Source organism: Pseudorca crassidens, chromosome 1 (genome assembly GCF_039906515.1).
Source record: "Pseudorca crassidens isolate mPseCra1 chromosome 1, mPseCra1.hap1, whole genome shotgun sequence".
In the NCBI taxonomy this organism is placed as follows: domain Eukaryota; kingdom Metazoa; phylum Chordata; class Mammalia; order Artiodactyla; family Delphinidae; genus Pseudorca; species Pseudorca crassidens.
Window position 1 is genome coordinate 105778731 of NC_090296.1, and position 18389 is coordinate 105797119.

The following is an 18389-nucleotide window of genomic DNA, read 5'->3' on the forward strand; positions in this document are numbered from 1 at the left end:
CTTAATGCTCTCTCCATTCTTAGCAAGTATTCAATATCTGTTCCTTCATATATATGGAAGAGTTTGGCTAATAACCACTTTGAAGTTTGATGGGTAGCAAGTTGGAGATGGCATAATAGGGGCTTAATTCCCTTCACATGTTATCTATGCAAAACAAACAGAGGTCATTCTGACTCCAGAAAGGGTTATACTGGGTGGAGTTTTGAGAGAACCTGGTGTGTAGTTCATTTACATTTGACAGTAGGGGCCTTGGGAGTACCTAGGAGCAGAGAGAACATGTTGTTTTCTTCTCCCAGCAGAGCACAGTGGCATGAGAGCTACCCTTGTAAATAAGGATGACAGTGTTGTCTGCCTGCTTTTAAGGAACTTGCTCTTTCTGTGGTTCCCCAGTTTTACCCTGCTGAGATTTGTAGATGCACTCAGTTTCTGAAATGTCAAAAGTGAATAAATGTGTATCTTAGAGTTCAGGAAATATGGTTGGAAATACAAGTCATACTTACCAAGTCATCTTTATTTTCAATAAACTGTAAAACTTTTAACTCTTTTAAGGCAGCAGTGAGAAGCTCTAATTAGGCAACAAATAATTAATTACCAAAGTAATTTCACTGATTACCATGAGATTACAGGAGAGGGAGAAATTCCTTTGAGTGGTCAGGAAAGACTTAATAGAATAGGAAGAGTTTGAGTAGAATATTGTAGGACAAACAATATTTGTGTGAATAAGGTTGAAAGGAAGACAGCTCTTTCTGGAAATGTAGAATGATGGGACCACAAGTTACAGAGGCACCAAAATCACAAACTTTAGAAAATAGTAAATCACCTTGCTTGGTAGGTGAATAGTGTGATAAGGCAGATAACCTTTCTGTAGAAGAAATAAAGTCTATCCTTTGAGAAATAGAGAACCAATTAAAAATAAACTTTGACACAGGGAATGGCACAAAGGGTTTTATAAATATCAATATACTGTGGTATGAAGGATGGATCCAAACACAAGAAATTGGATAATCTGATATGATGTTACTACACAGGCCCACTTAGGATGAAATAAGACTTAGATTGGGATGATAGGATCAAGATCACAAAATATTGGAGAGAGGAGAGATGTCACAAAGGAAAAAGAAACTGGCACACTTGGTGAATGAAGAAAATATGAAATCATGTAGACTCACTACCCCCAGAGAATGATGACTCCTGAATTAAACTCCATGTGTTTTATTTAGCCTTTGACAAGTTAGTTGTGGTTGTGTTATACAACTACCAGATTGTTTGATTTTGATAAATAGCTTCCCTTACAAATGGGAAAATCTAGTTGTGTGAATAAAAAGTAAATAAAATAGTTTTTACTTACTGTCCCGCACTTGTCAGCGTTGATGGGTCATAAAGTTCACTCCCTTAGAGCACATATTTTCTCTAGATTGTTTACTGTTTGCATTGTTTTTATTTTTGAGGGGGATAATGGTATAGGTTTTATAGCTACTAGGGGATCAAATGCAATAATTAGAAAGGACACACAAATTTTGAAATAGTATTTTATGCCTCTTGATCTCAGGTACAAAACACGAGATGAAGCAGTTAAATAGCAAAGCAAGACAGGAGGGACAGAGAATTAAAGTAAGTGTTTTCTATATATTGCATCTATGTTCCCATTAATCTCTGTTTTGTTATGTAACTGCTCCTTCTGAATGTTCTGAATGTGAAGAAAACTATGGGTAAGAAAAGGGTGTATTTTAAAGTTAGGTTCAAATAAACCCATGAGAGAAAATGTTGTTTGTTACTCTTGGTCGTATTCAAACAGCACCTGCCTATAAATTGTAATCGTAATGTTTTTGGATAAGGAGAAATTGGGTTAAGATGATGTAAGCTCCTTTAAATCTCTTGCTAGCAGATATTTAAAATGAAAGAAATCACATAGCTATCAGATTGTCCACTTTCCCATTTTTAAGCCAGTCAAACCTATTTTTTCAGTTTAGCCATTCAACAGGGACAATGCCTGTTGAGATGCTCTAACATAGATCTTTTGGAAAGAGCCTGTATGTCAGTTTCTCACCTCATTGTGAGTTTCATTTAACTTTGTATGCCTGTGAAATAGCATCTTTATCAGGATTGATCTTTACAATTCTCTTTTTTTTTAATCTTCTCAGTGTTGGGTCTTTAAAGTTAACAAGTGGAAGTCAAAACATAATAATCTTTGAATCTCTCTTACATCCTTTTTTGTAATTGTTGAGGATTTATTTTCTGACAGCTTTTTAAAAAAGTTATTTTCTATAAATTTAAATGTTTCTTATTCATGAGAAAATAATGGAGGGTAGATTCTGGCAGAATACATTTTTAGACCTGCTTAGCCTGTTTTAATTAGTAACAATATTTACAACTACCATTTGTCACAATATAGTTTAAAACCTTTCACATGTTACCTTTTTTAAGCTTCATACCAGCTCATCAAGAAGCCATTTAAAAAATCCCATCCATTTTAGAGGTGAAGAAATTGAGGCTCAGAGAAGGTAGATAACTTACCAGATATTAAGCACACAAGAGTAGTAACCAGGCAGTATGATTTTAAATTACTGTCCCTTTGGATCATATCACACTTGCTGAAGTTTAAGAGAGACCCCAAAATAGTTGTTATCACTACTTGTCCAGGACTTTGACACATACTCTAGAAGTTGTAAGATGATGTCACTATCATTATTTATTATAAAAATATTATTCACATTTTATACATTAAAAATATAAGCCATGGAATGAATCAGATAAATTTGCTTCCTGGTATCACCACTGTATTTGACCTTGGAAAGGATAAAATAACTTAATCTCTGAGCCTCAGATTTCTCATCTGCAAAGAGATTTATCTCATAAGAAGTGTGTGAGAATTAAGTAGAGGCATAAAGTATTTAGCACATATGTGTAATTTATTAAGAAGTCTATAAGTGTTCCTCTTTTTACAGTCAGTCTCATGAAAAGTTACTCCATTTTGATATAAAACCATGTTAAGAATTTTACAAGTCTTGGATGCTCCTTAGAAAGACAGCTGTTTTGAATTCCTGGAGTATGTCCTGAACAAGATGGGGGACCTGTTGCAGTTTTTAAATGCCCACCAAGAGGTCCTATAAGTCAGGAAAAGTTAATTATGTTTATAAAATTGAAATTATTGGAAAAGTTCATTACAGATGAACAGATCTTGGGATTTGGAGATTATTGGGAAAAATAAAATTGGCCAATCCAGGTTCTTATGAACGTAGATTCTTATTAATCTACATTCTTATGACAGAATGTAGATTTTAAAAGAGGAGGCTTCAGTTAATTCCTCAAATCTGTTTGAAAGGTATCTACCTCACAAGGTAGTGATCCTCAATGAGCTTATGTATGTCAAAGGCTTAGCATGATCAACTAATGTCAGTTCCTTTTGTGATGTACTTTTGTTATATATTCTAACATTTTTATTCTGAGAATAAGAAGTTCGGACTGTTCTCCTTCAACATATTGAACAGATACTTAATCCTTTGTGCTGTCAAATGAAGTAATTATTTTCGTGTGGTTTTATATCATTATCAATCTGCTGCTTTTTGCATGAAGCAATCATGTTCCTGGTGTATAGTATAGGAAATTATTTAGTAATTGAGCAGTGAAATATCACCTGTACTGAACCAAATGTCTTCTCTGCATTGGTGATACCATGAAATCTTATTAAGTTTAGACTTTTCTGAGTTCTTGCTCTGTAAATATTTTCTTCATTTTCCAGCAACCCTACCTTGCTCTCTTAGATCACTTTTCCTCAGTATCTTCCTTCCCAGTTTAGAATTTTACAGTCGTCTCTTGGGTGTCCATATTTTAGTTTGTGCGCTGTTCACATGAAAATCCTTTTTTCTCCCACTTTTTTTTACTTATGAAGCACTTATTGAGATTTCACTATTTTCTAGTCACTGGCATTAGTTGGGCAGAATGAAAATGAGCAGTCCACATTTCCTGGGCAAAAGGAGTGTTCCTTCTCATGAGAAAAACAGATGGTTATACCACAGAATGATAAAAGTTGTAGTAATGAAGGCCCAGCGAGAGTAGAAGCACAAAAATATAAGCAATACTTGGTTATAAAACCTCCAGGGCATATCAAGTGAAAATGATGTTTTGTAATACAAAGAACAGAGGACTGATGAGTTACTTATTCTGGACTTAATTCCTAACATGTAAAACAAAAATTTTTGAACACTATCAGAGTTTCTAGAACTGGGCTCAATAGGTTATTAATAAACAATATATAAATACAGAGCTCTGTGGTCCAATATATTTATGTATTATTGAGTTAAAGAAAATTAGATTTCCTTGTTGGTATTATGTGTCTCAGTTTTTAATATTATTGTAAATTATAAATCTTTAAGAAAGGAATAGAATATACTTCTTCTCACATTTTTTTTTCCTACCGTGGAATCCTTCTGTGTTACATATGAATTGTTTGACTGATAGTAACAGTCTCAAGAAATAGTAAATTAGACAGTTTATATACTTAACCATTAATTTAGATCCGTGATCCATTGCACGTTCAGTTTTGGTTAAGTATAAAGTCAGGGTCAAAATTGATTTTTTTGTTTGTTTGTTTTTTTGGCATAAGAGTATCCAGTTTTGTTGGCACTGTTTGTTGAAAAGATTGTCCTTTTCCCCACTGAATTCCCCTGTTATCTCTGTTGAAAATCAATTAACTGTGTATGTGAGGATCAATTTCTGAACTCTCTGTTCTGTTCCATTGATTATTTTTAAACCTTTACATCGATACCATATTATCTTGATCACTGTACCTTAAAATACATCTTGATATCAAGTAGTGTAAGTCATCCAACCTTAATTATTCTGTTTCAAAATTGTTTTTCCTATTCTAGGTACATTACATATACACTGAAACATTTTCAACCAGCATATCTGTTTCTAGAAAATCTTCTGGGGTTTTAGTTGCATAGAATCTCATCAATTTAAGGGGAATTGATATTTTAGCAATGTGGAATCTTCTGATCAGTGACTATAGTATAACTTTCTCTTAAGTCTTCTTTAATTCCTGTTAGTAATGTTTTATAGTTTTCAGTGAACACATATTACACATCTTTAGTTTATCACGAAATAATTTTTGATGCTGTTATAAATGTAAATTTCTGGTTGTTCATGCCTTATATAAAAACTATAATAAGTTTTGGTATATTGACCTTATATCCTGCACCTTGCTAAACTCACTAGCTGTAGTAGTTTTTTTGTACATGCTGGAGGATTTTCTGTTTGGATAATGAGAATTTAACTTTTTCTTTTCCAATCTGGATTTTTCCCCTTTATTGAATTGGTTATGATTTCTTGTACAGTGTTGAATAGAAGTGATAAGCGCGGATAGCTTTGCCCTGTTCTTGATGTTGGAAAAACAACCAGTCTTTGGCCATTAAGCATGACATTAGTTATATGTTTCATTCATGTGATTTATTAGATTGAGGAAATTTCCTTTTATTCCTAATTTGTTGAGAATATTTATCAAAAATGGGTGTTGGATTTTATTAAAATAATTTTTTTGCATCCATTGAGGTGGTCATATGGATTTTCTTTTGTAGTGTGTTACTGTGGGATTATATTGATTACTATTTTTAATTTTAAACCAACCTTGCATCCCTGAGATAAATAGCACTGGATTACTATGTGTTGTTCTTTTATATATTGTTGAATTCAATTTGCTAAAATGTTGTTAAGAATTTTTATATTTGAGTAATACTGATCTGTATGATTTTTTTCCCTTGTACTGTCAGTCAGAATTTGATATCATGATAATAGTGTCCTCAAAGAATGAGTTGAGAATTATTACTTCCATTTTAATTTTTTGACAGAATTTATGTAATGTTGGTATTATTTCCTCTTTAAATATTTGGTAGAATTTACCAGTGAAGATATGTGGGCCTAGAGTTTTCTTTGAGAGATGGCTTTTAATTTTAACTTTATTAGTAGATAAGAACTATTCAATTTTTTTCTTGAGTGAGCTTTGTTAGTTTGCGTATTTTAAGAAATACATCCATTTGTCCATTTCATCTAAGTTGAATTTATTGGCATAAAGTTGTTCATAATAATTCTCTATTACCTTTTAAATATTTATATTAGTTATCTCTTGCTATAATAACAAATTACTGCAATTTTAGTGGCTTAAAATAGTACACATTATGGACTCACAGTTTCTGTGGGTGAGGAATTAGGTATAGCTTAGCTTGGTCCTTTGTTTCAGGGTCTTTTATAAGACTGTAAGCAAAGTACTTGCCAGAACTGAAAGACTGATTGGGGAAGGATCTGCTTCCAAGATCGTGTGTTTTTTGGCAGGATTCAGTTCCTTTTGGTTTGTTGAACTAAGGATCAAAGTCCCCTGTTGGCTGGAAGCTGCCCTCAGTATCTTGCCAGTTGGGCCTTTCTGTCATGGCAGCTTACTTCATCATAGCCATCAAGGGAAGAGGGGTCTGCTAGGAAGATAGAAGGCACAGTATTATGAAGCCTAATTATGGAAATGGCATCCCATCACTTTTGCAATATTCTTTTGATTGGAAGCAAGTCGCTTAGGCCAGGTCACACTGAAGAGGAATGGCTTATATAGGGGTATGAATACCAGAAGACATAGATCATTGAGGGCCATCTTAGAGTCTGCCTGGCACAGCATTTGTAGGATCTGTAGTTAAAATCCCTGCCGCATTCCTGATATTGGTGAATTGTTTCTTTTTCTCCTGATCAGTATGGCTAGAGGCTTATCTCTTTTACTGACATTCTCGAAGAACTAGTTTTTGTTTCTTTGGTTTTCTCAATTGTTTTTCTGCTTTCAGTATGTTTGACTTCTACTCTTACCTTTACTTTGAGTTTAGTTTGCTCTTTGTTTTTTAGTTTCTTAAGGTGGAAGTCGTGGTCATTGATTTGAGATCTTTCATCTTTTCTAACAGGCATTTAGTACTATAAATTTTCCTCTGACCATGGTGTTACCTGCATCCCACAATTGTTCCTATTTTCTGTTTTCATTTCATTCAGTTCAAAATACTTTATAATTTTATTACTGAATGAATCAGATCCCGCCACTTCCCGCTTACAAAATCAGTTACAAACTTACAAACAGTAGAAAAGAAAGGTGCTCTTAATCAGAATGCCAGCAATCTGGGCAGATGGTGGACTCAGCATCCCCCACAAACCACCTCCGAAGATTCTGCTCAGCCATGAAACTTTTAAAGAGAAGGAGGGAAGTAATCTCAGTTAATCGTTCAGATAGGGGGTCAGAGTCATCATCATCCCGCCACTGCTCGCAGGCTCGTTGACTTCTTGTGATTTTCCTCTAGATGTTATCTTGTTCACACAGTTTGTTCAGGAGATGACTGAAGGGGAAGCTAAGGGAGAGATCTGGTCATCTTCATTTCTACATTTCATTGCTTATTCTTCATTTCTTTTTCTTTGATCTATGGAAAGAACCGACAAGTTAGACAAGGTATTGTGTGTTAAAAGATTTGAAAGGTGTGCTTGGGCCAGAAATGAGTAGAGCATGGTGGCACCTGGTTTAAAAGTTAGTTACAATATAGCTTTGCTAAAGTGACAAGAAAAGGGGCTTCCTGCTGAGGGTGGTTTCCTGCAAAGAGCTGCTTACAAATCCCCACTTGTCAGAACATCATTTCATTTCTGTGGGGTTAGGGGTGAAGGTCTGTCTTGTAACTTCTTCATGCTGACATAGAGTGCTATATTCTCAGAGTGGAGGGTGTCAGCATGGGTCTGTAGCATCTCTGCTGATGATTTTAGTTGTCTGCTTATATATACGGGTGAAGAAAGCTACAATTACTTTGATGCCCACAAAGAAATAGATTATTATGAGCAATAATGTTAATCCCATTCTCTTGAGGCCAGTTCTTGGAATTGTGCTAGCCATAGATTCAATATTGCTCAAGCTGGAGCAGCTTATGTCATGGCTACAGTCTGGTCATCATGCAGTTAGCTTTTTTCCTGTGGTAGCAGTTATAGTATCTGTAAAACAATTCAGGACTGTGCATCAGACACTGAGTCTGTGACTCTGTTGTCATAATCATTAACTGCTCAGTTTTGTACTTGGGGTGGGGGTGGGGGGGTCCTGCTCTGTTCCAATTTTCCTATTGCTTTCTTCCTTGACCCTTGGGTTATTTACAGTTATATTGTTTAATTTTGAAATATTTGGAGATTCTGTAGATATGTTTTTATTATTGATATTTAATTTATTCCATTGTAGCCAGAGTACATGCTTTAGTTCTTTGTGTAAATCTGTATTTCTGTCTCGTGTTATTTTCCTTTTGACTGAAGAACTTCCTTTAACATTCCTCATTGTGTAGGTCTGGTACTGATAAGTTTTTCATGTTCCATGTGTCTGAAATATTCTTAATTTTTTGTACAAGGTATAGAGTTCTAAGTTGCCATCTCTTCTCTTCTTCTCCTTCTTCCTTTTCCTCCTCTTCTCCCTGTCTCCTGCCTCTCCCCTTCCCCCCAGCAATCATAGGATTCACTTTGTTTCCCCTCTCTCAGGGATCACTGTCCTGCACTGACCATGTCCAGTGTCTCAAAACTCCTGCTTAATGTATTTTGTTTATTTTTTTATTGTTTCAAGTGTGAGGGTTAATCTGGTCTGTTACTCCATCTTGTCTGGAAGTGGAAGTGGAAATGTAGTTTTTAGTTAAGCTAGTCTGACAGGGACCATGGATTTGCTTCATCAGTAGGAGCCCTATGAGTAGCATGTTATAAATGAATGGAGAAGTGAAGCCAGCACTATTAGCTTTTCCTGCACAACACTGAAAGTACTGGCTTATTCAAGAGATCTTTGGAATTTTGATACCCTGTTTCACTATTGTGTAATTGCTTTCCTTATTACCAACTGTCCCCAAATATTTGTCTACTGATACTTTGTAATCAGAAACCAAAAATATGTTCTTTAATATAGTAATATTAGATATCTGCCACTGACTAGCTGTGTGATCTTAGGTCTGCCCCTTGACTTCCCTGAATCTTTTTTCCTTGTCTCTGAAGTAAGTCCTCTGTCATAAATAAATCATTTTCAATCAGGGTTTCCAGATTCTGAAAAGGTAGTGGTAATGAGGGGTTCATGATTTATTTTAAAATATAGTAAATAGTCTAATCCAGTAGTTTACCTAGTGTGTTCCAGGGACCTCTCGGTGTTCCTGAGACCCTTTTAAAGTGCTTTCAGGTTAAAACTATTTTCTTGATACTACTAAAACTTTATTTGCCATTTAAGTATTATTTTCCTGAATGTAATATGGAATTTCTAAATGCTACATGATATATGATGATGTATGCCCTGACAGTTCTTGTGCTTTTAAAATTTCTCAGGTTTAATTTCTCATATGGTAAATATCAGTGGATATGTCCTACATAAAGAAAAGCTTTTTGGTGTTCTCTATTTTTTAAGAGAAAATATTTTTTATTCAAGAGGTCCTGAAACCAAGGGATTCTGAGACCTTGAAAATGGCTGGCCCAATAGAAATTATTCTCTATTTACGTACATATTCTACTGCCAGATTTCTTGGTGCTGGAGATATAAAAAAAAAAAATTAGTGGCTAACATTAAGTCATCTGCTGTCATAGTTCCCAAGTTTAAATCAGTTCTCTACCACTCTCTGACCCTGGGAAAGTTTTTTAAATTCTCTAGGATAAAATTTCCTCATCTATGAGATGGAGAAAATATGGTATCAATATATAGTTTAAATTAACTGATATAATACCTGACAGCCCTTAACACAGTGCTAGCATATGGTAGTCACTCAGTAAAAGTTAGCTGTGATGCTTATGATGCCACCAGAGGTGTGCTTATTGACATTTTTGTTTTCTGGGTATCAGCGTTTCATTTTGCCTTAGGGCATTCTTAGCAGCTCTTAATGCAGTATTTCTTCTGCCTTAATGGCACTGCTTATTCTGCTTTGAAGCTGTGCTGGCATGTTGCCATATTCTAAACTACACCCAACCCAGGAAGTTTAACTTAGAAGTTGGCAGACTGGCTTGGGCTTCTTTTAAAATATCACGGGTCGTGACAACTTGTCCCTTAAACTAATAGGGAATCTAATATTAGTAATTAAGCCTTTGGAAGCTATAATGTGAAACATATGAGGCTCAGACTTCATACAAAAATTACTCAGTTTATTAAAACATTTTCAGATATTGTCTCTTTCTTCTTCCGAACTGTGAGCTCCTTGAAGGCAAAGACTGTTTTATTCATCCTTGTATTCTGGCACTTAGCACGGTGCCTGATACATTACTGGCAGTAGTACTTACATATACCTATGCATTGTCACACTCCCATATGCACATTTTGACCTCTTTAATTTCATAAGTAACTAGATTAAAATGATATGAAAAGACAGGTAAAAGAAAAAAGAGGTAGTTATAGGGAAGAGGAAAACAAGAAGAAAGTTAAGAGTACAGACAAGAAGATCCCCTCTCAGAAGTGTTGATAAACACACCTGTTGGCATCTACAATAGAATTTAATAGTACACACTGAAAACATAAGAACTCAAAGCAGACAAGCAGAAAAAAGAGAAAAATCAATTTAAGTTACTGCTATGAATGAAATTGTCACATTGGATTAAGTAGATGATAATTCAGTTTCTGCCACTATTAGCCATGATATCTAAGCAGCACATCTCCCTATCTCTCTTAGGAGGTATATAAAAGAAGACTGGTAGTACTGTGAACTAGTACTGATTATCAAAGAAATGCTGGTCTCCTATTTTTCTCAGTATCTGAAAATTTTATATGATGTGCAAATGTACTTATCTAATCTTATATTTTTGTAAGTATCAGAAAAGTTTGTACTGGGTGCAAATATAGTAAAACAGTATCAATTTAGACTAAATGTCTGAATTACTGTATAATTTTACTTTTAAGGAAATAACTATGTTGTTCTTTTTACTTTTAATTATGTGTATTAGCTAGAAGTATTCTAAGAAATTAATGCCACTTAAATTTCCTTGTCAATTTCATTTAACTGGATATGTAGAATACACATACACACATCAGAGCCAAGTTTTTCTCTAATAATAGATAGCTATTTGTTTGATTGCAACTTGATGAAGTTGCTGGTTTGTGTTTTATTACCATGTTACATGAAGAATACTGTCCTTAGGCAGTAGAATCATGGTCATGGAGTGAGATGCTTCCACTGAGAAGCATTCAAAACTCATACTAACTGAGGGGACAATAGATTCACCTCTGCTTCTCATACTCACTCTAGGGTGCATGCTTTTCTTAGTAGAATGAAAGAGGGGTGGAACTGTTTTTAGTACATTAATTTTTTTTCTGCTTTCTTTTTAATGAATTCACATAATTTGGTTAGATAAATATATGTATGATATGAGTAAATTATGATATCTAGACATTTGAGTAGCCACAAAAGTCCTGCTTTTAGTGATTAAAAAAAGTTGGTTTGCTCATATTCAAATCTAGTATATGTTTTTCACATTGGTGAATGAGGGCTCCCCGAAGGGGTCACTACTCAGCAGTATGTTGGAGTTACTCAGAGAGAGGCCTTGCTGGTTAGGCAACTGATGGAAAAGGAGATACTTCACGTGCTGATTCTTAAAAGCAAGGAGGTTGACAACATGCAAAAGTGAGTAATGGGTCTTTATTAAAGTGCCGTGAAAAGGGAGGGTAATGTATTTAGAATTTAATTCCTTTGATCTCCATAGCAGTAAAGGCTAATCTACAAAAGTTTCTTTACATACAGCTTTGAAGTGTTAACATATGGATGGGAAATACAGTGATTCTAAAACTGCAGTTGTAGGATATTTATAGACAAATATAATTCTTTTTATCTTTATTGGAGTATAATTGCTTTACAATGGTGTGTTAGTTTCTGCTTTATAACAAAGTGAATCATTTATACATATACATATGTTCCCATATCTCTTCCCTCTTGCGTCTCCCTCCCACCCTCCCTAATAGACAAATATAATTTTTAAAATGCTTTCTTAAATTAAGAAAGAGAAGCTTTGTCAGAAATATTTTAAATGCTTTGTCAAACAAAAAAATTCTAAAGTTAAAAATGAGGGATTGTTCAAAATCCAAGAAAAACTTGCTGAGTTCTTTCTCTAAGCTACTCATTTAGTATTGAAGTCTCTGCTAAGAGGACCAGGCTTAGTTTTCAGAAGCCCATTTGTCATTAAAAAGTCATCTCTAAAAGTTAGGTTTTGTTTATCAGATATTTTCAGAGTAGTTACACCTGCCTCTCATATCTGATGGTGATGCCTTTCTGCTTTTCAAAGGAAGTCCTGACATTTCAGCTGCTACGAACACTGCAAGAAAAACTGTATAGATCAGAAAATAGGGGCACTACCATCCTTTGGTATTACGTAGAAATAAAAATTTCTTTTTTGCCCTTTCTTTGTTGGAATATCCATATGGAACCTGTGGTCCTCTAGCCAGGTAACCACCATGGGTTTTGAAGATCTAGGAACTGAAGAAGGGGACGATGGGTTTGTGTATAACTAATCCTTGTACATTCAGTTGCTATATCTGGATAGCTTCACTGCTGCAGAACAAATCACAAATTCCCTAAGGAAGACTAGATGCCTCATCTGATACTTTTTCTCTGGTTGAGCCTCAGGTTGAGGTTGGATTTCATTCAGGCTGTTACCCTAAAGATTTTTATCTCTGTGGGAATATATATATATATATATATATATATATATATATATATATATATTTGCAATTTTCATTGCCTAACAACTTAGGTCATTCAGATGTCCCCTTTAGTTTATTGGAATGGAGTTACACAGTTTTTCTCTAGAATTTTTCTCCCCATTTTGTTATAATGAATAATAATTCTTAACTGTAATTGCCAAGTTATTATCATAAACTCCATCTTAAGGAGGGAACTCAACTGCTGGTCCTAATGGTAGAAATTTGCTTCTAGGTTTGTTGGAGCCTCTGTTTGCATTCTCTTTACACCGAAGATTGCTGCAGTTTATTACTACCTTGGGCAAGGGGAATGTTCTTCAGGAGGAATGAATGCCTGTACTGGATATCTACTTACCAAAGGAGATTTTCCATTTCCCATTTTGTTTGCTTTTTCTCCATCACGATCCATGGGTTCAAAAAGTTCTCAAAAGCTCTTTTGACTGTCCCTATTATTTTGAGCACCACTAGCCAAATTAGGTGGTTTAAAATTTTTTTTGTTTTTCTATTTTCCTGGCTCTATTCCTTTATCACCTATGTTTGAATAAATACACTCTTCATTTTGTGTGGCTCCAGCCTATCATTGAGCCATTCAGTTCACAGTAATTCCAGGGAGGAACAATTATTTTTAGAGAGACAGCATTGCATGATGGGATGGAGTCAGACTGCCTGGGTTTAAATTCCCATCCTGCCACTTACTGTTGTATACCAGGTGAATTATGTAAAATTTCTGTGCCTATTTCCTTATCTATGACATGGGAATAATAGTTCATGGGGTTGTAAGGATAACGAGTGAAGCCCTTAACTCAAGTTCTGGCAAGTAGTACCATTAAATGTATGCTGATCCTATTATTAATGCAGGCATAGAAAACCTTAAATCAGATAAATTGAATGAAGACTGGATTATTCCTAGAAGGAATCGCTGACCCTTCAACTATGACCCTTCAACTTATTTGTTTTCATCTTTAAGGAAATAAGTCTCGGCCAGTGGTTCAGCACCCATATGAACCAGTTAGCAAAAGAACATTGTTTCACTATTATACTTTTAATTCAGATTTACTCTTAAAAATGAGTGGCTTTAGTCATAGGGGCAGGAAGAGGTAGTGTAAGTGACGTGTGATACGTATCACCATGGCTCATTACAGAATCCAAAAGTATGGTCCTAAGTATCCTATCCTATGGTCCTAAGATATGCAGTGTTGTTTTAATCATGAACTATGAATTATTGTGTCTGTGAGTCAGATTCTAAAAATCAGCATCAGCCAACACTGTTGCCATGGCTCTAAGAGCCTATACAACACTGGGCATTAAGACAGGATACTGGCAACAAACTAAAATATCTTACTTCTGTCAAATTTTGCTGTATCAACACCTGGTGTAATGACTACAGTTTTAATTACAGAACCTTAAGATGAACTAAGGAGCCTAATGAAGATTAACTCATTTAACAAATATGTCTCGAACATTTATTATGGTGAAGGATTGCCTTTGCACCCAGGTCAGACTATTTCAGATAAGAATGTAGCTACATAAGGGTTAATGAACTAATAAGGAAATGTAATGCTGATTGCTTTGTTTTTTGCCAACTGGAAAGTGCATCACAAATTAGATACAGCTTGTAAGTGGACTTTGGAAGCTTTCTTTCAGAAGTTTGGGGTTGTCTATGGAGAACTTTCTGATTTTGTAAGAGATTTTTTTTCCTAAACAATAATACATTTTTATTCTAGAGAATAGTTTAGTAATATCTAGTAAATTTAAAGTTGTGTATGCTCTGTAAGCCGGTGACGTTACTCCTAGGTATTAATCCCTAAAAAGTTTCGTGTAACTTCTCATATGTGTACAGAGAGACACATTACTAAAGTGTTTATAGCAGCCTTGTTTGTAATAGTGGAAGAGCTGAATGTCATCAAAAGGGGGCTGGGTAGATAAATTGTGGTATTTTTATAAATAGAACATTATACAGTAGTGACATGTATATACCAGTGTTAACACTTTTCCAACATATATCAGCCTTACATATTGACTGTTAAGTGAGTATAGAAAAAAGTATACTATTTAGATAACATTTTAAAACATGCAGAGTGGTGCTTTGTTTAGTTAGAGAATATGCATATTTAATAAAAGTATTAAGTAATGCATGAAAATGATTTTTAGGGCTTCCCTGGTGGCACAGTGGTTGAGAGTCCGCCTGCCAATGCAGGGGACGCGGGTTCGTGCCCCGGTCCGGGAGGATCCCACGTGCCGCGGAGCGGCTGGGCCCGTGAGCCATGGCTGCTGAGCCTGCGCGTCCGGAGCCTGTGCTCCGCAATGGGAGAGGCCACAACAGTGAGAGGCCCGCATACTGCAAAAAAAAAAAAAAAAAAATGATTTTTAAAAGAATAAGTTTAAGATAGTGTTTACTTCTGAGGGGAATTTGGGAGAATTCCATAGGGTTTTAAACTATACTGGCAATGTTTTATTTCTTGAGTTGTGGATACATGGCTGTTTATTACATACGTTTTTTTATTACATACATTTTTATATGTTCGAACTATTTTAGAAACATTTAAAAATTGGAAGAAAATGTGTCAGTATTGTTTGCATTTCAGTTGAGGTAAAATGGGAGTCTTTTTTTTCTTACATACTTGATGCTGTTTCTTTACATTTCCAATTTTCTACAATGAGGGTATGTTATTTCAATCATATTAAAGGAAAAAACTGAGAAACTATATTTTTCAGAAAAACAATAAATGGTTTTCATAGAAATTTTAGGAGATAATAGGCAAGTAAGATAAAAAATTGTAAACTTGTTACAATTTTCTAGTCTTTTTCCTATAAACTTTATAGAGGTTAAATATTATTATACTCTGTACCAATTAATTTTTGTTCTAATTTTTCCCACCTAATATTATAAAATAAATGCTTAACATATAGGACTGGTATTTTAGAAATTATTTTAAAATATACTATTGTACCGAATGTAAGAACATTGCTTTGCTCAGTGGCTGGTATCGTATCATGTCTTCTTACAGTTATTTATTGCTTCTTAATGCATGGGTTTTAATAAACTTATGTTATTCCTAGGTTTGATTTATTTGAATTGATTTCACGAATATCAGCAAATATTTTAAAATATTTACTGAGCAGTTTTATGTTCAGTCTTAATCTATTGACGTACAGTAGTAGAAGATAAAAGGTTTAAAATATGTAAAATCTAAGGTTCTTTTGCAACAGAACCCATTTTATCTTTCTTTTATCAAATTTTCCCTGGTTGCATATAGTGCGTGAACAGGATAGGGGAATTATGGTTTAAAAATGTGAGCTCTGTAAGACTTAATGAGGTACTTGTGGTGCAGAAGAAGAAATAATAGCGGCTAATATTATTTTTCTGTATACCAGGCCACATGACTTACAAGATAATATAGGCTAGTTCTTCTCCAACTTTAGTTAGAGAATATGAATATGAATGAACCCCCTAAAGCTCTTCTCAAAATACATGTTCTGAATTTTTAGGTCTAGGACGCACTCAGACAAGTGTAAAGTCAGTATGTTTGTTTAGGAGTAAGCTAAACTAACAGGTTTCACCAATTTTGCCCACTCGCCTCTAGCAACCACCAGTCTATTCTCTGTGAGCTCCGGTTGTTTGTTTTAAGATTCCACATATCAGTGAAATCATTAGGTATTTGTCTTTCTCTGACTTACTTCACGTAGCATAATGCCCTCAAGGACCATCCATGTTGTTGAAAATGGCAAAATTTCCTTCCTTTTATATGGCTGAATAGTATTCCATTGTATATATATATGCATACATACACACCACATTTTCTTCATCCATACATCCCATCCATCCATCCATCCATCCGTCCATCCATCCATGGACACTTAGGTTGCTTCCATGTCTTGGCTATTGTATATAATGCTGCAGTGAACATGGAGGTGCATGTATCTTTTCAAGTTAGTGTTTTCATTTCCTTCAGGTAAATACCCAGAAGTGGAATTGTAGGATCATATGTTAGTTTTATTTTTAATTTTTTTGAGGAACCTCCATACTGTTTTCCATAGTGGCTGCACCAGTTTACAATCCCATCACCAGTGCACAAGGGTTCCCTTTTCCCCACATCCTTGCCAACACTTGTTATTTCTTGTCTTCAACCATTATAACAGGTGTGAGGTGATAACCTCATTGTGGGTTTGATTTGCATTTCCCCAATAATTAGTGATGTTGAGCACTTTTTCATGTCCCTGTTGGCCATCTGTATTCTTTCACATCCTCTGCCCATTTTTTAATAGATTGCTTGTGGGTTTGGGGTTTATTTTTATTTTTATTTTTTTACAGTTTAGCTGTATGAGTTCTTTATATGATATTAACCCCTTATCAGATATATGATGTGCCAATATTTGCTCTCACTTTATAGGTTGCCTTTTCATTTTGTTGACGGTTTCCTTTGCTTTGTGCAGAAGCTTTTTAGTTTGATATAGTTTCACCACTTGTTTATTTTTGCTTTTAGTGTCAAACCCCCAAAATTATCACCAAAACCAGTGTCAAGGAGCTTACCACCTATGCTTTCTTCCATGAGTTTTATAGTCTCAGGTCTTATGTTCAAGTCTTTAATCCATTTTGAGTTAGTTTTGTAATCTTTTAATAAACCTTTTATATGTGTAGTCAGGATGTTAGTTTAGGAATAAACTAAACTAACAGGTTTTCTTCAACATTTTATATATGCTGCACTACATTTTATAGTACAATTTTTAAGGTAGTTAAAAAATACAATTGTTATAAAATACAATCTCTAGTTTTTTATTATTATATACAGTAAACAAAATTGGTCTGCCAGATTACCTTAAACCATTGCCAAAAGCTTGTTCTCTTTGTTTACCTTTGTGTTGTTTGATAACAAACCATTCTTGGTCCAACATCAGTCCACAAACTGTACTTTGAGAAGGACTGACAGAGAGTATCATAAATTTATTAGAAAGGAAGGACGTGTTAAAGAATCCGTGAGTGATTTTAAGTTATGTGATTTAAAACATGTTCAGTATTGTTTTGTAAACACTCCTGCGAATTCTAATTAGAAGACAAAAGCATTAGTGAAGATTTTTAATCATGTGCAGTTCTAAAGTAACACGAGAAACGCACTTTTTTTATCCTTTGCCTCATGACTTATTTTTCTCCTTTAGAAAATACATGGGATTTTTTTTTAAAAAACTATATATTAACATGACCTTTTAATACAGCTTTTGCAGCCAAATGTAAAGTCAGTATGTTTGTTTAGGAGTAAACTAAACTCACAGCAAGGTTTCCTCCAAGTTTTCTGTATAGTACACTGTATTTCATAGTATAATTTTTTAAGATAGATAATTTTCTAATTGAGTTTACTTTTCACTATTTTAAATTCTTGTTCTAAATGGATCATCAGTTCCTGAACTGGAAGGAACTTATTAACCTCTGTAAGTTTTGCCAGTTAATGGGAAGAAGGCAAAAATCTTTATATTAGAAACCATCAAAAAATATTATGTTTCTTGTCTGAATTTAGTGTCTAATTTTGGGGAGAACCAGATAATACTTGGGGTAAAATTTTTTTAAATTAAGTGTTGTTTTCCTGTGTTGTTCCAAACATCAGTCCTTCTGGTACTGCTTATCCATAACCTTACAAACTGAAGTTGCAGCATTATTATTGATTTACATTTTTATCCTTGAATTTTATATAGAAAATAGTTACAGTATAAATGG

General features: G+C 34.5%; 1 protein-coding gene across 9 annotated transcripts in view; it reads left to right on the top strand.

The window, feature by feature from the left end:
- The window catches only part of TCF12 (transcription factor 12), a 380845-nt gene that overhangs the window by 158236 nt on the left and 204220 nt on the right, over positions 1-18389 (top strand). Inside the window, exon 3 of one of the 9 annotated variants that reach the window (XM_067747987.1) lies at positions 1550-1611. The exons of the other annotated variants lie outside the window; for them this stretch is intronic. Within the exon in view, the coding sequence (XP_067604088.1) occupies positions 1564-1611 (48 nt within the window). The 5' untranslated portion in view covers positions 1550-1563. The remainder of the gene's footprint in view (positions 1-1549; positions 1612-18389) is intronic. 9 annotated transcript variants of the gene reach the window in all.